Genomic DNA, 25,152 nt, shown 5'->3' on the forward strand with positions numbered 1-25,152 from the left:
GATCCAGAAGTGCCATAGGAAGACGATTTATGACATGAACAGATGTATGAAAAACTTCTGTCCAGAAACTAACGGGCACATTGCTATCATGTAACATGCTCATCGCACTCTCGACAATATGCCTGTGTTTCCTTTCCGCAACCCCATTTTGTGTAGGGTTCAGCAACCTGCAGAAAATAGGAAAAGAGAGAGAGAGAGGAGGGAGATTCACAATGGCTGGGGGCGGTGCTCGTTAACCCAACCTCCCAGCCCTAAACTTTATAAATAGGGAAAAAATACGATAGTTGAGATAACATGAAATTTCCAGGAATGCCATTAATGAAATGGCATTGTGCATGTGTTAAAACATAACGTGCGTATGGATCTGGATCCAGATCCATACGCATATCATATTTTAACAAGGAGGTGATAGACATTCCAATGCCCTAGAAAAATATTTTAGCATTAAAAATCAAGAATCAAGCACTTTTAGAAGATCAGAAAGAACACATTGACCTCCAGATAGATTTGTATCCTATGAGACCTTTACTCCTAAATATAGAGTTTGTGATGCAGCGTTCCTCGAAGGAGAAAAGAATAGATGCCCACCGAAAAATCGATGTGGCTTATGTTGTTTTATTTTCAATAAGATTTCAATAACAAATGGGAGAACAACGAGCAGTAAATGGAAAACAAAAGACAATAACTGTAAACGGAAAATGGAGTAGGCGATAACAAAAGAATAAAGTTGTTGTATTCTCAATCTTCTCTGCCTTTCACGAAATCCTAGGCAGCTTATTTAAAGAGCTTCAGCAGGATTTGGGTCTTGGGTCCGGACCCGGACCCGAAAGAACATCTGCGTGTTGTTGGGCTTGTGTCATCCGTGCATGCACTCTTCTGGAGTAGGTACGCAGGGGTACATCAACCCTGCGTCGTGGTGCCGTGGACTGGATCGGATCCAGCTCCTGGATCCGACCATCTATCCCCTGAAGTGGATCGGGTGGTGCCACCTGCAAGTCTGGGTCACGTGGTACCGACCCAGTCGGGTCCTGCTCTGCATCATTCTCCCTCGGTTGGGAAGAAGTCGGCTCTGACGACTTGTTGTCACCACAGTAAGCATATAGATCAGACATGTTAAAAACAGGCGAGATGTGCCAATCGTCGAGCAGCTCAAGGAGGTAGGCATTCAGACCCAATCTCTGAAGAATCTTAAAAGGACCATACTTCTTAGGACTCAATTTGCTATAGATACCGACGAGAAAACGCTCGGGACGCAAGTAAACCCAAACTAACTGACCGACTTGAAACTGGACATCACATCCACTTTGGTCTACAAATGCTTTGTAGGCCTCGTAGCTTTCAACAAGTTTAGCTCGGACCTGTCTGTGAATATCACGCATATATTTGACGGCATCAAATGCATCTGGGGCAGGGTCTGGAATACCAGACACAGGGGCAAGGTCAACGACATGGGTGGGTGACCGACCGTAAACCACTTGGAACGGAGATTTGCTTGTAGACCGGTTTATGGAGTTGTTATATGCGAACTCGGCTTGAGGCAATACGAGGTCCCAGGTTTTGACATTCTCCCCCACGAAACTCCGTAACAGGTTTCCCAAGGTGCGGTTGACAACTTCGGTTTGGCCATCTGTTTGGGGTGATATGCACTGCTAAACTGGAGTTTGGTCTTCAATAAGGCCCATAACGATTTTCAAAAATGGCTCATAAAACGGGTGTCACAGTCTGAGGTGATCGTGTAAGGCAACCCATGAAAACGGGCCACGTCCTTGAAATAGTACGAGGCGACTAGCGAGGCGTCAGTGGTCCATTTGCACGGGACAAAAATAGCCATCTTGGAAAATTTGTCTACTACTACTAGGATGGAATCAAAACGGCGCGAGGTTCTGGGAAGACCCACAATAAAATCCATGGACACATGCTCTCAAGGTCGCTCAGGAATCGGCAACGGGGTATACAGGCCGCTATTTTGACGTCGACCCTTGGACACTTGACACACTCGACAACTCTGAACAAACTTGACAACATCTTTACGCATTTTGGGCCAAAAGTACCGTTCATCCAACAATGCGAACGTCTTACCGTGACCAAAATGCCCAACTAGTCCCCCTTCATGCAACTCGAAAATCAATTGTAGTCTAAGGGAGAAGACAGGCACACATAACTTATTACCCCTAAAAAGGTAACTGTTATGAATAGAAAAAGTTGGGTCAGTTGTGCTATTAAGGGAGAGGCACCGTTCCCAGACCTGCTGGAAATCCGGGTCTGTCGGGTACAACTCCTTGCACTGCTCGAACCCAATGACCTGCACTGACATAGTTATCAGAAGGCTATTCTTCCTACTAAGAGCGTCAGCCACCTTGTTCAGCGTACCAGACTGATGGTGAATCATAAATGTGTACTCTTGCAAGAAGCTGACTCACTTAGCATGACGAGCACTTAGCTTCTTTTGACTATTCAGGTACTTTAACGCCTCATGATCCGTGTACAAGACAAAGTCCTTATAAATGAGTTAATGCCTCCAATAACGAAGGGCTTGTACAATGGCATAAAACTCGATGTCATAAGTGGAATATTGGCACCTGGCCTGAGTGAGCTTCTCACTAAAGAAAGCAACAGGTCGACGGTTCTAACTCAAGACGGCGCCAATTCCCACCTTAGAGGCATCGCACTCAACCTCAAAGACTGCATTGAAATCGAGAAGAGCTAAGATAGGGGCACTAGTCATTCTTTCCTTGATGACCATAAAAGCTTTTTCCGCGACAGGCGTCCAATGAAAACTAGTACCCTTTAGGCACTCTCTGATAGAGGCCATGAGGGTACTGAAATTTCGCACAAAATGACGGTAGAAAGTGGCTAACCCGTGGAAACTACGGATCTCTCCGATAGTCTTTGGGGTAGGCCAATCTACGATCGCATGGACTTTCGCAGGATCAGCTTTAACTCCATCGGAAGACACTATAAAACCTAAAAACACGACACTGGACGTCATGAACTCGCACTTTTTTGCATTGACATACAATTTTTCTCTCCTCAAAATTTCTAAGACCTGGCGCAGGTGACTCGAATGATCAGACAAAGATGAACTGTAAATCAAAATATCATCAAAATAGACAATGGAGAATTTTCCTATACACGGACGCAACACTTGGGTTATCATATTCATAAAAGTACTTGGGGCATTAGATAACCCAAATGGCATGACTAGTCACTCATACAACCCATCACGTGTCTTGAAGGTCATTTTCCACTCATCCCCCTCCCGTATACGAATCTGGTGATACCCGCTTTTTAAATCTATTTTGGAGAAAATGGAGGCACCAGATAACATATCAAACATATCATCCAAACGGGGGATGGGAAAACAGTATTTGACCGTGATGCGATTGATCGCACGACTATCAACACACATGCGCATGGACCCATCTTTCTTAGGAGTGAGCAGGGTGGGTGTTGCGCAAGGGCTAACACTCTCGCGAATAAAGCCCTTTTGCAGTAAGTCCTGAACCTGTCTCAATAACTTGACATGCTCGGATGGGTTCATGCGATATGCGGGGAGGTTGGGGAGACTCGATCCCGACACAAAATCAATGGCGTGCTGGACTACCTCGTCGAAGGTAACCCGTTAGGCAAGTCATCTGGCATAATGTCGCGAAACTCCTCTATAAGAGAGGCAACGTCCGCGGAAATGGACACAGATGAACTCATCAGCGGCTTTGCCACCAGAGCATAACAATAGCCATCTTCCTAACAATGGTTCAAGAAAGGCCGGTATGAGAGGCCCGCGAGCCTGGGGACTCGCTCAGGCTTATCCACGGTGGGAAAACCGGTCTCCTTGATAGGGAGAAGGACTATTTTATGGCCCTTGAAGATAAAAGAGTATGTGTTCTTGCAGCCATCGTGAGTTGTCTTGCGATCAAACTGCCAGGGACGTCCCAAAAGGATGTGGCATGCGTGCATAGGAGCTACATCACACCACACCTCATCGTGGTAATGTTCTCCCATGGAAAACCAGACTAAACATCGCTGGGTGATGGGGACCTCGTTCCCCTTCTTGAACCAGGTCATCTTATAGGGTTGGAACAGTTTCTCGGTGTTCAGTTTCAAGGTAGACACTAAACTCTCAGACACCATGTTCTCGCATGCTCCAGTATCAATGATAACATCACACGCGTGACCCTCACAGTTGCACCGGGTTCTTAAAAATATTATTCCTTAACCATTTTGATGGGGCCAATTCCCGGGGTGCGGTCAACACATGACGGATGAACAATAAATTTTCGACGTTACCATCGAACTCTACAACTTCCCTTTCATCCTCGTCCTCAACCAATGACTCACTCTCGCTCTCAGATGCTGACTCCACAATACCTTCGACGAGATGAGTGTTCTTGCTCACCGTGGGACACTTAGACGTGACATGTCCTAACTCCTGACACCTAAAACAGCGAATGGTCGACTCACTAGATTTGACTTTAGACCGGGTATTGTATGCGGGGCCTGACTGGTCAAGTTTGCTAAGGTCTGCTTTAGGCTTTGAGTCCTTTCTAGGGGAGATTGCTCCCCTGGTTGGGAAACTCGACTTTGGTCGACTGGACTAGTCACTACGGGAGGTCCTATATTTCTGCCTCTTTTTCAACTTTTCCTCGACATACATGGCATAATTGTTTGCTTGATCTAACGTCTCAACTGTGATACAACTAAAATCGTCAGAAATAGCAAGACAAAGACCAGAAATGTACCTCATGACCTGCTGGCGGGCAATTTCCTCGACCTGCACACGTAGGGAAAGACGATGGAACTCAACAGTGTACTCCGTCACAGTTCGGGTGCCTTGACGCAGGGTCAAGTACTCCTTGTAGGCTCTCTCGACGTGATCTGAAGGCACGAATTTTGAGTGCATCAATCTCTGCATCTCTTCCCACGACTGTATGCGCTCTAGTCCCTGCTGCTCTCTCGACCTCTGCAGCTCAACCCACCATGTTTGTGCTAGCCTCAACCGAGTAGATGCTAGAGAAACACGACGGTGTGGTAATCGAAGAAAAACTGCACGGCATAAGAACAGTCGAAGAACTGCTCCGTATCGAAGCGCCCCACAAATTTCGGAAGATCCAGCTTCACCCCGTAAGTGGAGGGGTGCTCGGGTGCTCTCTGATGACGAGTCTCCACCATTCCTGCGGAATAGTCATTCCAGAAAGCGTCATCGTCCCAGACTGCTTCATCGCCCTCTGTGCGGTACTGCTCGCCTGGGTGTTGGTGCTGACAAACTGCACCGATGGGTGGTCGGCGCTCAGGTCATGCTGATCCCTGCTGATTCTGCCTCGGTCTGGCTTGCCCGTGTGCGGGAGCCATCTGCGGCCGGTGCTAGGGCACCAGGATGACAGGAAGTCCAAGGTAAGGTGGATGGGTCTAGTGGGTCTCGGGTTCTAGGTGGGTAGGAATGGCATAATATGGGTTTGGGTTAGGATACTGGTGTTGAGTCGGATACTGGATTGGATTCTGGTTCAGGGTTGGGTTGGTTCGGGTTTGGGTACAAGGTCTGGTAGGTATATTGTTGGGTTGATTCGCCCGATGGGATGTGGATCGGGTCTATTCCTAAACTACTCGTCGGACCCAGATGTAGATAGGTTGGATCGAGGATCGAGTTGTGGGGGTGAAAGGCTTGGTTTAAACTCGATCCACAATCCATATGATTATGGGTCTAGTTTTGACCCGGCTCAAATCCAAACTGGAGCTCCGTCCGGGTCCGATAGGGGTCTGGGTCGGCATTGGACATGTTTTGGGAGGCAAAAACAGTGGGTGGGATCTGATTCGGGACAACCCGCGAACCAGATCCAAGTGGGTAGGTCGGGTAAGAGAGTTCGAGACCCAGACCCGCTCCCAAGGACCCAATGGTCGGTCCCCGAGAACCGGGCCCGATCCCTGCTGAGGAGAATCTTGGTCCAGACCCTCTCGGGTTCGGCCCAATCTAGGGGGCCCACCTGTTCCTGCTGTTAAAATGAAAAATGTATTTATATATATATAATAATATAATATTATTATATATACATATATATAATATTATTATATATACATATATGTACAGTTTTACATTTTAACACCTGCTTACGAGTGTGCTGCCACGGGCCCTCCCCGCACGGGGTCGGGAGGGAAGAGTGAGTCCTTCCCGGGTCGAGCTGAGGAACCCGGGTTTGCGGTAGGGCCTAGCATGACGCTGGGACCCTGCCGACCCGGTTCGACCTGTGGCGCAGCCCTCGTGAACCAATGCCACAAGCCAGGGCCTGCAGGTGGACCCAGCGTAACGTTGGGGCCCTGCTGGCTCGGGTCGACTTGCGACGCGGTCGTAGGGACTCGTTGCCACGAACCCAGACCTGCAGGTGAGCCTAGTGTAGCACTGGGGTCCGGCAGGTTCGGTCCGACCTGCGGCACCTGTTAAAATGTATCTCTCTTTATGTAAATATTTACATATATATATAAAGAGAGATACATATACATATATACATCATGTATATATGTATATGTATCTATCTTTATATATATATATATGTAAATATATATGTTTCCTTTTTTTCTTGTAAAACCCGCAAGGGTATTTTAGTCATTTCTCTTCCTTTTGCGCATATTCATAATTATGAATATGTTGTAATTCTTTTTGTATTTTTACTTTTCTTCCTTTTCTTTTTTCTTTTCACTTTTTTGTCTTTATTTTTTGTTGACTCAAAGTCAACTTGGAGGGCTCAACACTAGCTGTTGAGCCTCTCCAACGGTTAGAATTCTAACCGTTGGAGGGGCTCCAAGAGCTAGTGGAGCCCCTCCAAGGCTCCTTTTCCTCTTATAAATAGGAGAGTTCCCCCTTTGTAAAATGCACTTCTTGGAGCTTTTGTTCTCCATTCTTCTCAATAAAATTCTTTATATTTTGTATGCCTTTGTGCATTTGAGTTTCTTTATTGTACCTTTGTGTACATTTGTTCTAAGTGTTCTTGTGCATTTGTGCACATTGGTGGTGTTGTGCTTATCGCACACTTTATCTCATTTTTGAGATATTTTCACATGGTATCAGAGCTAGGCTTAAAGGAAAAGAAGATCGTGCTTTTTTCTCTCTTCGTTGGAATACCTCGTAAAGCATGCCATTAAGTTGTGGTGGTTGGAGTGAAGACTCGACTCTTCATTCTATATTTTAGAAGCTTCCTACATCAAGAAGGGACTCATTTCGCATTGTGGTACGCATTTATTTCTCTTTGTATCCTCTCTAATGGGCGAAAATGATTCTCACTTCTCTCTTGGCTTCAAATTAAATGGAACGAAATATCATGTATGGGCCGGGAATATGGAGGCCCATATAAAAGGAAAGGGTCTTTGGGGATATGTTCAAGGAACTATTCCCGAACCCGAACCAAAAATTACTATCCTTGAGAGAGGGGAGATCAAGGTTCTTGAGGGAGAAGAAAGAGAAAAGGCTTTTGAAAATTACAATAAGAAGCATGAAGAGTGGGAAATGAAAATTTACAAAATACTCTCATGGTTCTTTTCTTCGGTTGAGACCAAAATTAATGCCAACATTCTAAAGTTCAAAAAGGCATATCAAGTATGGGAATATCTTGAAAGAATGTATACTTCAAGAGATTTGTCCCATAAATACTATCTCCAAAAGAAAGCTTTAACCCTTCAACAAGGAGAAATGTCCGTTAGAGAGTATTTCGCCGAGTTATCCACTATTTGGGATGAGCTTGCCCTCCAAGAACCTAAATGGAGTGGTGAGGCTATTGAATTGAGGGCCAAACAATTAGAAGAGGATCATTTCTTTAACTTTTTAAATGGGCTTAGACCCGAGTTTGAACAAACTAGATCCTCTCTCTTATCTTCTTTCTCTTCCCCTCCTTTGGAAGATGTGCTTACCAAATTAAGTGGAGAAGAAACTAGATTGGGAATGAATAAAACCAATCTAAGTGTGTTGGTCGTTCCCTCTAAAGATGAGGATGAGGGTGCTTATGCCGTCTCAAGACCGGGGAATAATGTTAAAACCTATAAACTCCCTCATTTTAACAAAAATCAAGGAGGAAGAGAAAATGGTGGGCATTATGGAAGAAGAGATTATAGTAAGATCATATGCCATTTTTGCAAAGAACCAGGTCACATTAAACCGGTATGCCCTAAATGGAAGAAGATGGTGGCTATGTCTACTACTTTCCAATCAACCAAGGAGGAAGGTCCTTCTACTTCCAATCATGTTACTTTGTCTCTCAATCAAATCATGGAAGCTCTTCAACCACTCCTCAAGGGATCCGTTTCCGGAGCCGCCATGACCACCTTCTCTCCTCCCGGTAAGACTCTTTGGCTCTTAGACTCGGGTGCATCCTTTCATATGACTCCAAATGTTTTTTTACTTTCTAAATACTCAAAAAATTTGTCACCCTCTTTTGTCTCCACCGCGGATGGGGCTTCTCTTGAAATAAAAGGAATTGGTGATTTTGAAAGACAAGGTTTTTCTATTCCAAAAGTTAGATTTATACCAAAACTAAATTTAAATTTGCTTTCCGTCTCTCAACTATCGGATCATGGGTGTGATATCAAATTCTCATCAAATAAATGTTGAATACAGGATCGCCGGTCCGGGAAGTTGATTGGTGAAGGCTCTAGGAAGGAAGATCTTTATCTCATGGAATTTCTTCAAATTCCAAAAACCTCTTTTTGTAATGTTGCCCAACATAAGGATATAAATGTTTGGCATAAACGCCTTGGGCATCCAAATATTGTCAAGCTTTCGTATTTACATTTTGCTAAAACCTTATGTAAAGACAATTTTAATTGTAATGATTGTATTCTTGGTAAAATGAGAAGCTTACCTTTTGGACAAAGAACTATGTTTTCAACTAAGCCTTTCGAAATTGTGCAATCGGATGTTTGGGGACCGGCACCCGTTGTGTCTAAGGGAGGTTTTTCGTATTATGTTATTTATGTGGATGATTTCTCAAGGTATAGTTGGATATACTTCCTCAAACATAAACATGAGGTTTTCTCTACTTTTAAGGTTTTTCACATGTTAATACAAAATCAATTCAATAGTAAATTACAAATTCTTAGAACCGATTCCGGGGGAGAATATCTCTCAAATGATTTCAAAAGTTATATTGAAAATAATGGGATTGTTCATCAAAGGTCTTGTCCCAAAACTCCTCAACAAAATGGGTTGGCCGAACGAAAACATAGACACATAATTGAAACTACAAGAACTTTGCTAATTTCTCAAAAAATTCCAAAAAGATTTTGGGCCGAAGCGGTTCTTGCATCGGTTTATCTCATCAACCGACTTCCATCCAAAAACTTGAATCAAATATCTCCATATGAAATCTTGTATAAAAAAGAACCCGATTACAATAGGTTAAGAATTTTTGGTTGTAAATGTTTTGTTCTCACCGATAAGAATGATAAATTATCTCCCAAAGCTATTCCTTGTGCGTTTTTGGGATATTCAGAAACCCAAAAAGGTTTTAGATGTTATGATATTAAGAATGATAAACTATATGTTTCAAGAAATGTAACCTTTTTAGAAAACATAAGTGGTTTTGAAGAACACAAAACTCATGAAGATAATGCCGATTATTCTTTTTTGTTTGAACTATTATCTAGAAATGAAGATTTTTTTAGCGATGATGAATTAAATGAGAATGAGGATATAAGTGAAAGTATTCCTCAAACCATTCATGATGAAGAAGAAATGATAAATGAACCAATTACCTATACACATAGAGATAAAAGCACTTTTAGAAGTGCAATAGAGAAATATAGTGACCTTAGTGAATCTTCCAACAACTCCCGAAGAACTGAAAGATCTAGGAAAAATCCTTCTAGATTTATATCCTATGAGTCTTTTTCTCCAAAGCATAGGGCATGTCTTAGTGCCATTCACTCATATCAAGAACCTAGAAATTTTAAAGAAGCTAAGGAAATGATAGAATGGAGGGATGCCATGGACAACGAACTTAGAGCCCTCAACAAAGCCAAAACGTGGGTTTTTCAATGTCTTCCAGAAGGAAAGAAAACAATAGGATGTAGATGGGTTTTTAAAGTCAAAACCAAGAGTGATGGCACTCTCGAAAGATATAAAGCCCGTTTTGTCGCAAAAGGATATAGTCAAGAATACGACATCGATTACGAAGAAACCTTTGCTCCTAAGGTGTTTGATCACCATTGCATCTATTAAAAAATGGAATATTTACTAAATGGATGTTAAAAATGCCTTTCTAAATGGGGACCTTAATGAAGAAGTCTACATGGATACTCCTCCTGGTATGAACGTACCAAAGGGGAAAGTCCTTCGTTTGCAAAAAGCGCTTTATGGTTTAAAACAAGCCCCTAAGGCTTGGTATGATTGATTTAATGATGTGATGGTTCAAAATGGTTTTTCCTCATGCTACACTGACACTGCTCTGTTCGTCAAAAAGTCTGATGCAGGAATTCTGATTTTATTGTTGTATGTTGATGATATGTTGATAACAAGTAGTGACATAAAGGGCATCAGAAATATTAAAACCACTTTAAAAGAAAGGTTTGAAATGTCAGACCTGGGGTATCTGACTTACTTTCTTGGTATCGAGGTAGCCTACTCTCATAGAGGCTATTTTTTGTCTCAAACTAAACTTGCCTGTGAGATTCTTGACAGATCAGGTATTACTGATGATAAAATCTGTGAGACCCCTGAAATTGTGGGATCAAAAATGAAGATCGATGATGGGAAATCTTTGGAGGATCCTACCCCCTACTGGCAACTTGTGGGATCTCTAATGTATCTTAGCATCATAAGGTCGGACATCTCTCATGGTGTGCATACTGCAAGCCAATTTCAGAATGCTCCTACATCCGTTCATATGAGTGTCCTTCTCCGAGTTGTCAGATACATAAAGGGAACTTTAAACAAGGGAGTTTTCCTTTCCTCATCTTCTGAGTTAAATTTAATTGCATATACCGACTCTGATTGGGGAGGTGACCCAAATAATCGTCACTCCACTACAGGCTTTTGCATTTTTTTAGGTGAATCCCTGATCTCATGGAGATGTAAGAAACAACAGAAGGTGTCTCTATCATCCACCGAAGCAGAATATCGAGCCATGGCGTCTACAACTATGGAGATTGTCTGGATTCATCAGTTGCTGCAAGACATGGGGATTTCAATTCAAGAACCCACAAAGTTGTGTTGTGATAATAAGAGTGCAATCTATATTGCTAAGAATCACACGTTTCATGAGCGGACAAAGCATATTGAGATGGACTGCCATTATGTCCGAGAGACATATCTACAAAAAGTCATTGATCTTCCTTATATAACTTCAGAATATCAGTTGGCAGATTTCTTCACCAAGGCGCTTTGCTCTCCAAGATTCAACTTTCTCCTTAGCAAACTTTCGGTCATTGTGCCCTAAGTTTGAGGGAGGGTGTTAAAATGTATCTCTCTTTATGTAAATATTTACATATATATATATAAAGAGAGATACATATACATATATACATCATGTATATATGTATATGTATCTATCTTTATATATATATGTTTCCTTTTTCTTGTAAAACCCGCAAGGGTATTTTAGTCATTTCTCTTCCTTTTGCGCATATTCATAATTATGAATATGTTGTAATTCTTTTTGTATTTTTACTTTTCTTCCTTTTCTTTTTTCTTTTCACTTTTTTGTCTTTATTTTTTGTTGACTCAAAGTCAACTTGGAGGGCTCAACACTAGCTGTTGAGCCTCTCCAACAGTTAGAATTCTAACCGTTGGAGGGGCTCCAACAGCTAGTAGAGCCCCTCCAAGGCTCCTTTTCCTCTTATAAATAGGGGAGTTCCCCCTTTGTAAAATGCACTTCTTGGAGCTTTTGTTCTCCATTCTTCTCAATAAAATTCTTTATATTTTGTATGCCTTTGTGCATTTGAGTTTCTTTATTGTACCTTTGTGTACATTTGTTCTACGTGTTCTTGTGCATTTGTGCACATTGGTGGTGTTGTGCTTATCGCACACTTTATCTCATTTTTGAGATATTTTCACAGCACCATCACAGGTGTTCGTTGCCTGGGGTGAGGTACCCCCACATGGGGGTTGTTGCTCGCCGGGACTCCCTGGTGCAGCTGGAGAATGCACGGATCAGAGGTGGGTATTGGAATCGGTGAGAAGGCAGCAACACGACCATGTTGGAGTTGCGTCGGCTGACAGGGTTCTGAAAGATTGGGGCTCAAGCTTGCGGACGCGCCGTCAACGAGATATACGTCTGGTGCTGCGCACGGTTCCTTGTATGATTCAAGGGCTGTCAGACGCTCATCAAACCCATCCAGTCGCATCGACAGGCCAACGTTATCTTTATTCATGTGCAGTATATTCTCCTGGATTTTTGTCAGCACGTCCATCACGTGCAGCATTGGATCTTCGCTGCCAGTCTCCTCACGCTCCTCGCCTCGTACCGGATCGGTCCCCGCTTCAAGAGTCATTTCGCTGATGAAGGTGGACGCCCGCTTTGATACCACTTTGATGCAGCGTTCTTCGAAGGAGAAAAGAATAGATGCCCACCGAAAAATCGGTGTGGCTTATATTGTTTTATTTTCAATAAGATTTCAATAAATGGGAGAACGAACAGTAAATGGAAAACAAAAGACAATAACTGTAAAGGGAAAATGGAGTAGGCGATAACAAAAGAATAAAGTTGTTGTATTCTCAATCTTCTCTGTCTTTCACAAAACCCTAGGCAGCTTATTTAAAGAGCTTCAGCTGGATTCGGGTCTCGAGTCCAGACCCGGACCCGAAAGAACATTTGTGTGCTATTGGGCCTGTGTCATCCGTGTCTGCGCTCTTCTGGAGTAGGTACGCAGGGGTACATCAACCCTGTATTGTGGTGCCGTGGACCGGATCGGATTTAGCTCCTGGGTCCGACCATCTATCCCCCGAAGTGGATCGGGTGGTGCCACCTGCAAGTCTGGGTCACGTGGTACCGACCCAGTCGGGTCCTGCTCTGCATCAGTTTGTTTAGTCAAGTTCTTTCCTTACTTTGAACCTTCCTCATACAACCAAGCTAAGAATTATCCTCAATGGATAAGTGCTATGAATGAAAAAAATAGGAGCCTTAAAAATTCCAAAACCTAGGAACTAAAAGATTTTTCTCATAGAAAGAAGACAATAGGTTGTCAATGAGTGTTTAAAGTAAAAACCAAGAGTGATGAAAACTTAAAGAGGCATAAGGCTAGATTAGTGGTCAAAGGTTGTTCACAAGAATATGGTATAGATTATGATGAAACATCCGCATCAATAGCTAGGATGACCTTCACTAGAAATCTTATGAAAGTAGATGCCATTAAATGTTGGCTCATTTACCAAATGGATGTCAAGAATGTCCTCCTTAATGGTGAATTGAAGGAAAAAGTTTATATGCATCCCCCACCAAGATATGAGGTTTTTATTAAAAAAGTGTTTCACTTAAAGAAAGCACTTTATGGTCTTAAATAGGCTACTAAAGTCTCGTGTGATCGATTTAGTTATGTTATGATTAAGCTTGGTTATACATCATGTTATATTGGCATTATTTTGTTTATTAAAGTCTGATGCAAGTATCATCATCCTACTTCGATATGTTGATGACATGATCATAACTAGAGGAGACAAACAAGGAGTAAATTATATTAAGTATGTTCTCAAGCAAAATTTTGAAATGATTGATCTAGGATTTCTTAGATTTTTGCTGGGGATAGAAGTAGCCTATTCTCCCCATGGTTATTTACTGGCTTAATCTAAGTTTTCTATTGAGATAATTGATAGGTCTTAAATCCCTTATGAAAATATGGTGGATACTCCTGAAGTAATCAATGCTAAGATGAAGATAGACGATAAAACACCCTTAAATGACCCCACTCCATACTAATAGATAATTGGATCCTTGGCCTATTTAACTATTACTAGACCTAACATTTCTCAAGAAGTTCACACAACGAGTCTGTTTCAGCACTCTTCTACCTCTGTGCATATGAGTGTTATTATGAGAATTGTTCGATAATTAAATAATTGACTCTAAATGACTCTTATTGTCTTCATCATCTTTTCTTGAATTAATTGCATATTCTGACTTTGACTGGGGAGGAGATCCCAATGATAGGCATTCAACCATAGGTCTTTGTGTGTTTATGAGTGATTCGTTAATATCTTGAAAAATGCAAGAAGTAATAGAAGGTATCTCTATCGTCAATTGAAGTTGAGTATCGCGCCATGACTACTATGACATCTGAACTCGTGTGGAAGAAAAGACTACTAGAAAATATGGGAGTGTATATATAATCTTCATCAATATTATGTTGTGACAATAAAAGTGTCATCTATATCACCGGCAATCATACATTTTATGAATGCACTAAGCATATCGAGATGGATTGTCATTATGTTCGTGAAGAATATCTTAAGAAGTCTATTACTCTACCATATGTAGCATCAGAATTCTAATTGGCTGACTTCTTCACCAAAGTGCTTCCTTCCCTTGATTTCAATTTTTGCTTGACAAACTTTCAGTGATTACTAATAAGATTGTGTACCCAATATATATTCATATATATATACTATATATATATGTTAATATATATTTATTTATTTGTATGTAAACCAAAATACCCATCAGGGGTATTTAAGTCATTTTCTTTTGTAATAAGGGTCAATCCACTAGGGGTTGAGTTGTAATTTCTTTATTTTATTTTATTTTTTTGTTTTTTTTTATGAAGTTTGTAACATGTGACTGATTGGGACAGCCCAACTAGTCATTGGGCTAGTCCCAACGGTCATATTTATGACTGTTGGGGGATAGCCCAACTCCTAGTTGGGCTGCCCCCTTTGCCCCTTGTTGTGCTTATAAAAAAGGATCTCCCTATTGTGTTTCTTAATGCTTTTCTAAGCATTTGTTAATGAAAGATCTATTATATTTTTACTTTGTGAGTTGGTGTGTATTTTCATTGTGTCAATTCTTTTGGTTCATAAGTGACCACTATTGTATTGGTATCTCATTGAAGCCTTTGTCGCACTCTTTTGAGATTTTGTTGGTTTCATTATAATTACACTGTAAATTTGAGGGGGAGTGTTAAAGTGTATACATATACATGTAATGAAACAAGGAGTCTTCACACATCTCACTCAAGAGACACAAATCACACCCACAAATGGTCTAGCACACAAACTACTAAGGGCTTATGAAGAACGCAATCACAAAGTGCACATGCACAAGCCCACTATGGAACAATAAAAAAAGCACCAAGGCTTACACAAGCACAAGAGTGCACACAATATCAAAATAGAGACAACACTTAAAAATAATGAACTTATTCATCAACAAGATTCAAAGAAGTTTATTAATACAAGGGGCCTTAAGCCCTTATTTATAGACAAGAAGAAGCCAAGAGGGAGTCTCCAAATAGACATTGGGAGGCTCCCAACGGTCATATTTGTGACTGTTGGGAGTACTCCCAACAACTATGTGGAGGCATTTTACAAGAATGCTCTTACATAAAGAAATAAAATACAAAAAATGAAAAAAATAAAGAAAATAAAGAAAACCTATTTTCTAACATATAAAAAATGACCAAAATGCCCTTGGTGGGCAACCTAAATTATATTATTAATTATAGTTATATATACATATATCTTGAATATATATATAGAGAGAGAATTATACATATAATTTAACAATATATATATATATATATATATATATTATTGATGTAATAGGTAATACCCATTAGGGGAATTTTTATCTTTTCATTGCATGTTATTAGTTGTATTCATTAGGGGCACTTTAGGGTCTTTCTATTTTTGTATTTCTTTCCTTTTGTCAAGGGCATTATAGACTTTATAACTCACGACTCAAAGAGCTATTGAGAGTACTCCCAATGGCTCCTTGAGTGCCTTCTGTGTATATATAGGGGGTGAATCCCCTCTTATAAAATATGCTTGTCTCAAGGAATTATTCCCCAATAACACAGTTTTTGTTTGTTTCTTGTCCATTAGTGACCTTGTGCTTATGTTCTTGTATTTGACCCATAAGTGGTCTTTTTTTACGCACACTTTTGTGTGTTTGTAAATCCCATAAGAGGCATCCTATTGCTCTTCTTTGTATTTCATTACAATTACCCTTGGATGGATTGTGCGTTCTCAAGCACCCTCACTCTCAATAATATTTATATTTTTTACTTGTTTTTTTGCCCCTTAGTGGGTTGTGTGAATGTGTTTGTGTATCCATAAGTGGTCCTTGTTCTTGAGCTCTTGTAAGCCCATAAGCAGCATTCTATTGTATTGTTTACCCTTTTTCATTACAGAAAATTTAGCCCAATACATGACAAGAAAGATCAATGTGAAAAATACACCACTTGTAGAAACAAATTTACAATGCAATAAATCTGAATAGAATTTTGACAAGATGGATTTTTTCAGAATCGCTAAAGCCAAAGAAAATAAACCAAGACCATATGCTTATTTAGATATGGGAACAATTAGGTCTAACAAAAATGAAATGAAAAGTATCAGCAATGCATACCAGCTCCAATTCCAGTTGAATATTCAATCCATTCCCCAGTTAGTACATCTAGTGTCGTCCCTACCAGATTCAAAGAGCTTCGCATGCTCCATAACTTGCGAAGAGAACGTAAAGCAGCCGCTTCATATCTAGGGTCACCCGTTAATCTTGATAAAGCACCCATTTCAAGGATGAGAGATCCTAAAATACAATATGTAACAAATGGAAAAGAGTAAGACAAATATTTTCACATTGTGATTAAATTAAAATTTTCTCACCACAGCCTGATGTGCTAGTCTCTGTTGTCTCATTCTCCATTACTCCGTGCTGCCAATGGCAGAACCTCATATCAGATAAATGCAAAAGCATTGGCTTAGAGAAACATGGATAACAACAGAGATCAGATCAATAAACTAACACAGTATACCTCATCATGTAAGTGGTAACATGCAACACCATCAATCAAACATGTAATCACAAAAGTACATGTCTGAAAAAGAATTATCTAATGAAAGACAAATAGTATGAAGTTTTTCAGAGTAAATTCCCTATTGTATTTGGAATTAATCTCAAGTTATAGTGCAAAACTGACTGAAGTTGAACCATGATGAACACTTAAGGTGATTACCATACCAATACATGACACAAGGAAATTGTTTTGAAGCAGTTTCATCCAAGGTAGGAAAGATGTCTCTTAATGAAGATCTATATGAGGGAAATATGTCACTATCACAAGCTTACTTTTTTCAATAAGCCAATGCAGCGTGACAGTCTTTCCTTACCGTCGCAAGCCTTTCTATCGCCCTGTCATGGGCATAGAATGCTTCGCAAACCCACGACACGCCAAGCTGCCCAAGCTGGTCAGCCTAACGGCTAAAAGCCGCGTACAAACACCTTTCCATGTGCTGAATCATTTTCATTGGCCTTGCGCACCACCTCGTGCGCAGCTGCCTAGCGGAAGTTGATCAAGCGCATTTCCAAATGCGCATTCCATGTAGTCCATGCCGCTTGGTGCATAGTCGTCCCATACCAACTATCACTTCCGAAAGAGGCACAAATTTTGCCTTAGCCTTGCGTGCCATGAAGCATATTGTGGCTCCATGAGCACGACATAGCAAAACCTCGCCATCGAAAGAACAAGACCTTGCGGCCTCCAGTCCGAAGACCAGTTGATGATTGAGCACCACCCAGACTCATTCACCGGCGTCTAGGCATTCACCCGCCTAGCCCCGAGTCATCATACTCGGTTAGAACCACCTAAGGTGATTCCTGAGGGAATTAACCCTAACCCACACGCACCCATGTGCGTCCAACCGCTACGTGTGGGACACTCTTGCAAGCCGAGAGATCTTTAACCAAATCCCCAAAGGCAACATCCTCTGATCCGCTGGGAGTGCTTAACCAAACAACGCTCCACGTCTATATCTGTTAAATTGTCTATGAAGAGACAATACGCATACAAGCATAAATACTTTATAAAAGAAGTGCACGAAGACACTCTCACAACACTTGAACAAAATACGCAAAAAGCGTAAAAGTAACAAACATGCAATAATGCATGTATTTCATAAAAATGAGCAAATGCTTGAGACTCTCAAGCTTAGAGAATTACATGGGGGAACACCCCTATTTATACAAAGCAAAAGGGTGCAAAGGGGGGGCTCCCAAAGGAGTCATTGGGGAGCCCCCAACGGTCACATTTGTGACCGTTGGGGGGGGCCAACGACTCTATTGGGGGACCCCCAATGCACTTTTATGAAATACAAAAAATAAAAAATAAAGAAATACAAAATACAAAAATAAATTACAACATATTCCCAAATGGAATATGCGCAAGATTACAAGAATACCCTTTTCGGGTAAGAAAATAAAATATGTATAAATAAATATATATATATATATATTTATATATGTAGAGATACATATACATATAATATATTATATGTATATGTATCTCTAAGTATATAAGTATATATATTTATACTTACAACAAGGTTTTGGAGATACATTTTAACACCCCCCCTCAAACTTACGGTGCGATAACCACAAGTTTGTCAAGAAGGAAATGAAATCTTCGCGAACATAGTGCTTTTGTGAAGAAGTCTGCAAGTTGATACTCAGACGTCACGTATGGTAGATCAATGACCTTCTTCAAATATTCTTCTCTGACATAATGGTAGTCCATTTCTATATGCTTTGTTCGCTTGTGAAAGGTGTGATTCTTGGCAATATAAATTGCACTTTTATTGTCACAGCATAGCTTTGTTGGTTCTCTGATAAACACTCTCATATCTTCCAAAAGGTGTCGAATCCATACAATTTTCATGGTGGTAGATACCATGGCTCTATATTCGGCTTCAGTGGATGACAGAGAGACCTTCTGTTGTTTTTTGCATCGCCATGAGATCAAAGATTCACCTAAGAAAACACAAAAGTCAGTGGTGGAGTGACGGTTACTAGGGTCACCTCCCCAATCTGAGTCAGTATAAGCAGTGTTTTAAAACTCGTTGAGTCAACTCGTTGACTCGGCTGACTCGGCTCGGCTCGGCTCGGCCCTCCAGCGAGTCAACCCGACAAGGCAAACTCGGTTTGCCAAAACTCGGGCTTGACTCGGCCTGACTCGGCTTGACTCGGCCTGACTCGGCTTGACTCGGGCGAGTTTTGGGATGTTTGAAATTTGTTTTTTTAGTTTCAAATTACAGTTTCGAAATATATAAGTACATATATTTTAACAAGGGTTACCCCCAGATTTTGTATAAAAAAGAAAATAAAAATCATTTAAAGATAAAAAAGCATTTAAATCCATAGAATAAAATCGCCATGTTGTTCGAACTACTGTTCACCCTGTGTTATCAACTTATTCTAGCAAAATATTTTAAAGAAATGATTCTCACTATATATGGAGGGTCAACTGTGCCTATGGGAAGTCACATTTAGGTTTCATCATCCATTTGTTATGTGAACAAACATTGTACATATTCAAATATTAGTAGTCTTTTTATAGTTGTGCCATTAATATATTTCCTGCATAGTTTTATACATGAGAAAATTGCTTATTTATGTTGATATTGGGCATGCTGTAAACTTTCAATATGCACATATATCCCTATTTTACATTTATGGATTTGTTAGAGAGGGAATTAAAACTTTTAAAACAAGCTAGCATATATGATTGGCCATTTTAGGAACCTTAGGTAGTAGCAGACTGAACTCATGGTGACCAAATCCTCTAATTCAAGTCATGAATTAGTCAAAGTGCTTGTATAGATATCAAATTCAATTATTCAAGCAAACCTCTATAGCTCTTTGCAGTTGTTTTTATATTCTTACAGACATTTGGAGACTATGTTTACTCAAAAACATGGTTTCAGACAAATTATATATTGTTTTTCTTTTAAAATCAAAAGTTAACAAAACCCGGTCCGAGTCACCGAGTTGACCCGCCGAGTCACGAGTTGAGTTCCGAGTCACGGGTTTTAAAACCTTGAGTATAAGCAAGTAATTTTAATTCAGAAGAAGAAGATAGAAATATTCCCTTATTCATTGTTCCCTTCAAATATCTGATGATGCGAAGCACCGCACTCATATGAACGGTTGTAGGAGTGTGTTGAAACTAACTGGCGATGTGTATAGCATGTGACAAATTAGGTCGAGTAATGCTAAAATACATTAAAGAACCTACCAACTACCTGTAAGGAGTAGGATCGGTTAGAGGAACATCATCGTCAATCTTCATTTTTGCTCCCACAACTTCAGGAGTTTCGCATACTTTGTCATCAGAAATTCCTGATCTGTCAATAATCTCACAAGCAAGTTTAGACTGGGATAGAAAATAACCCCGTTGCGAATGGGCAACCTCAATTCCAAGAAAATATGTCAGAAAACCCAAGTCTGACATCTTAAATTTTGAAGTCAAGACGGACTTAATACCCTTGACTCCTTGAACATCATCATCTGTAATTAACATATCATCAAAATAGAGTAATAATATCACAATCCCTACATTAGATTTTCTAGTAAATAGAGCAGTGTCGGTATAACATGAGGAGAAACCATTTTCCAGCATTACACTGGTAAATCTGTCATACCAGGCTTTGGGGGCCTGTTTCAAACCATAGAGAGTCTTTCGAAGACGAAGAACTTTATCTTTAGGAATCTTCATGCCTGGGGGAGCATCCATATACACTTCTTCGTTAAGATCACCATTTAAAAAAGCATTTTTCACATCCATTTGAAAAATGTTCCAATTTTTAATAGATGCAATAGTAATAAGACATCTAACTGTAACCATTCGAGCTACAGGAGCAAAAGTTTCTTCATAATCAATTTCATACTTTTGCCCATACCCTTTTGCAACTAAGCGAGCTTTATACCTTTCTAGAGATCCGTCGCTTTTAGTTTTAACCTTAAAAACCCATCGACAACCTATAGTTTTCTTTCCTATGGGTAGAGTTTGGAAATCCCAAGTTTCAACCCTTTTAAGAGCATTAAGTTCATTTTGCATAGCTTCTTGCCATTCTATACATTTTTTAGCTTCTTCAAAATTCCTTGGCTCAAAATAAGAGTGAATGACACTAAGACAAGGCCTATACCGGGGTGAGAAAGAATCGAAAGAAACAAACCGAGTTGGAGGTCTCTTATTCCTTTCAGATCTTCGGTGATCGAGGGTAGGGACAAGTTCACTATATTGGTCCATAGCACTTCTAAAGGTGTCTTGATTTCTACGAGAGTAGGTTATTGGATCACTTGAAATTTTACTTTCTTGTTCATTGAGTGAGTTATGTCCACCAACATCACCATCATTTTCCTCATCATGATTTGATGATACATCATCATCACTAGATATATCATCATTTCTAGACAATAAGTCAAATAGGAAGGAATAATCAAAATTTTCTTGTTGAGAAACATTTTTTTCAAAGCCACTTTCATTTTCTAAAAAAGTTACATTTCTAGAGACATATAACTTATCATCTCGAAGATCATAACAACGAAACCCTTTTTGAGTTTCGGAATATCCAAGAAAGGCGCAAGGGATAGCCTTGGGAGAGAGTTTGTCATTCTTATCCGTAAGTATAAAACACTTACACCCAAAAACTCGTAACCTACTATAATCAGGTTCAAACTTATATAAAATCTCAAAAGGGGATATTTTTCCTAATATTCTAGATGGTAAGTGATTTATCAGATAAACAGAAGCAAGAGTTGCTTCTGCCCAAAAGTTTTTAGGAATGTTTTGGGAAATAAGAAAGGTCCTAGTGGTCTCAATGATGTGCCTATGTTTTCTTTCGGCCAACCCATTCTGTTGAGGAGTTTTAGGACAAGACCTTTGGTGGACAATTACATGATCCTCAAGATATACTTTAAATTGATTGGAGAGATATTCCCCTCCAGAATCACTTCTAAATATCTTTATATTACTGTTGAATTGATTCTTGATCATAGAATGGAAGGTTTTAAAACACGAAAAAACTTCATGTTTGAACTTAAGAAAATAGATCCACGAATATCTGAAAAAATCATCCACAAAAATGACATAATAAGAAAAGCCTCCTTTTGAAGTAACAGGTGTGGGTCCCCAAACATCCGAATGAACAATTTCGAAAGTTTTAGAAGAGAACATAGTTCTTTGCTCAAAAGGTAAACTTTGCATTTTTTCGAGAATACAATCATTACAAGAAAAAGAACTTTTACATAGGTCTTTTGCAAAATGTAAATAAGACAACTTGGTGATATTAGGATGACCAAGTCTCTTGTGCCATACATTTATATCTTTGTTTTTTGCCACATTACAAAAAGATTTTGGAACTTGAAAAGATTCCATATAGTATAAGTCTCTTTTTCTAAAGCCTTCCCCATTCAATTTCCCGGACCGGCGATCCTGTATTAAACATTTATCACAAGAGAATTTAATATCGCAACCATGGTCCGAGAGTTGAGAAACAGAGAGAAGGTTTAAGTTTAGTTTAGGTATAAATCTAATTTTTGGAATAAAAAAATCTTGATTTTCAAAATTACTTATTCCTTTAATTTCAAGAGAGGTTCCATCCGCAGTGGAAACAAAAGAGAGAGAAACATTTTTTGAGTAATCGGAAAGTGAAAACATGTTTGGGGACATATGAAAAGATGCACCGGAGTCCAAAAGCCAAGAGACTTTACCTGAAAAAGATGAAGAAGACACGGCGGCACCGGAGGTAGCTCCCTTGAGGAGAGGTTGAAGGGCTTCCACTATTTGATTTAAAGAGAGTGACCCACTTGATGATGCCTCCTCCTTTTGTGGTACACCGGTGGTAGCCATTGCGAGAAGCTTTTTCCATTTGGGACATATGGGTTTGATATGTCCGGGTTCTTTACAAAAATGACAAATAATTTTGCTATAGTCCCTTTTTCCTCTTTGCCCACCATTTTCACCTTGATTTTGTGGTTTAAAATGAGGGGGACGATAGGTTTTAACATTGTTCCCGGGTCTTGATACGGCATTGACCTCATTGTTTTCTTCATGATTACAAGGAACCACAAGAACACTTGATCCTTGTTTACATAAACTCATATGAGTCTCCTCACCACTTAGTTTGGTGAGTACATCTTCAAGAGAGGGAGGAGTAAATGAGGATAGAAGAGAAGACCTTATTTGCTCAAATTCGGGCCTTAGCCCATTCAAAAAATTGAAGAATCGATCTTCTTCAAGTTGCTTGTGACGGAGTTCAATTGTCTCTCCACTCCATTTTGGTTCAAGCATGGCAAGCTCATCCCAAATGGAGGAAAGATCGGAAAAATATTCCCTAATGGTCATTTCACCTTGAGTAAGAGAGAGAGCTTTCTTTTGAAGATAATACTTATGAGATAGATCCCTCGATGTATACATTTTCTCAAGGTAATGTCAAGCTTCCGATGCCTTTTTGAACTTAATAATGTTGGCATTAATCTTAGTTTCAACGGATGAAAAGAACCAAGAAAGAATCTTGAAATTCTTCATTTCCCATTCATCGTGCTTCTTAGAATACTCTTCAAGAGCTTTAACCCTTTCTTCTCCTTCAAGAATCTTGATTTCACTTCTGTTTACCACAGTTATTTTGGGTTCCGGTTCCGGAATTGTGCCTTGCACATAACCCCATAGCCCCTTTCCTTTTATGTGAGCCTCCATGTTTCCGGCCCAAATATGATAGTTGGACCCATTTAATTTGAAGCCAAGAGTAAAATGAGACTCTTTTTCGCCCATTATGAAGTAAAGAGAAAGTGAGAAATGGCGTACCAACACAATATTTCAAATGCTAGCTTGCGCAAGATTCTTCTAAAATATTTGAGAAGCAAGATCCATCACTCCAACCTCCAAAGATCTGAAGGCACGCTTTTCGAGGCACTTGAAAAGAAGAGAATCCTAGAATCCTCTATCACCAACCAAGCTCTGATACCATGTTAAATTGTCTATGAAGAGACAATACGCATACAAGCATAAATACTTTATAAAAGAAGTGCACGAAGACACTCTCACAACACTTGAACAAAATACGCAAAAAGCGTAAAAGTAACAAACATGCAATAATGCATGTATTTCATAAAAATGAGCAAATGCTTGAGACTCTCAAGCTTAGAGAATTACAAGGGGAAACACCCCTATTTATACAAAGCAAAAGGGTGCAAAGGGGGGGCTCCCAAAGGAGTCGTTGGGGGGCCCCCAACGACTCTATTGGGGGACCCCCAATGCACTTTTATGAAATACAAAAAAAAAAAGAAATACAAAATACAAAAATAAATTACAACATATTCCCAAATGGAATATGCACAAGATTACAAGAATACCCTTTTCAGGTAAGAAAATAAAATATGTATAAATATATATATATATATATATATTTATATATGTAGAGATACATGTACATAAAATATATTATATGTATATGTATCTCTAAGTATATAAGTATATATATTTATACTTACAACAAGGTTTTGGAGATACATTTTAACAATGTCGTCACACAGCGATGCACTAACGACGATACTGATGCCTATCGCATGTCGTGCTACCACCACACGTCACCGATCAAGCGAACGCATACAGCACGTTCCTACAATCGATGCATTTTCCACTCAATAGAGCTCCGCAATGTACATGTCCTATTCCGAAAGATCAGCCTGGGACATTCTCCCCCACCCAAAACCATTGTCGTCCTCGATAATGCTGGTGCAGGTAAGAATACAGTCTTCACTGATATGTCAGTTTCCCTTTGTACTTATCTTTGATTTACTCTTTTCTTCAGCCTACTCAACTTGTTCTAGATTGTATCTTCCATCGTCGTAACCTTTAACACGTCAAGTCTCATTCCTTAACGCATCACCGATCATTTAGACAGCGGTCTTCTGCTTTATCAACATCAAGCATTCTTTGCTCGTGAGACCCCAGTGCAGTCTCAAACACAAACGGGTCATCCTCACCCGCACGACAAACTTGTCATCTTGAAGCTCATGGCTAGGGTGCCTTCCAACCCCAGCAAGGGCAATTTCAAGCCCTTCATAGTTCTCGCAGAAAAAGACGACCACCAATGCATGTCACAGGGATATTAACTTCCTTAAGCACCAACTTGCGGTTTTTCAATGGTCCAAACTAGTCCTCAAGTGGGGGATGCCTTCTTGCGTATCA

The 25,152-nt window shown here is 40.0% G+C and overlaps 1 protein-coding gene across 1 annotated transcript in view; it reads right to left on the reverse strand.

Annotated features, from left to right (window-relative positions):
* LOC149812793 (alpha-mannosidase I MNS5-like) overlaps positions 1-25,152 on the reverse strand; it is a 49,626-nt gene that overhangs the window by 12,653 nt on the left and 11,821 nt on the right. The window contains exons 7-8 of the mRNA XM_089990692.1: positions 16,793-16,841; positions 16,536-16,715 (exon numbers count right to left, since the gene is read on the reverse strand). Coding sequence (XP_089846818.1) covers positions 16,536-16,715; positions 16,793-16,841 — 229 coding nt within the window. The remainder of the gene's footprint in view (positions 1-16,535; positions 16,716-16,792; positions 16,842-25,152) is intronic.

The sequence above is a fragment of the Nuphar pumila genome, chromosome 16, assembly GCF_984573655.1.
Source record: "Nuphar pumila chromosome 16, dmNupPumi1.hap1.1, whole genome shotgun sequence".
Lineage (NCBI taxonomy): Eukaryota > Viridiplantae > Streptophyta > Magnoliopsida > Nymphaeales > Nymphaeaceae > Nuphar > Nuphar pumila.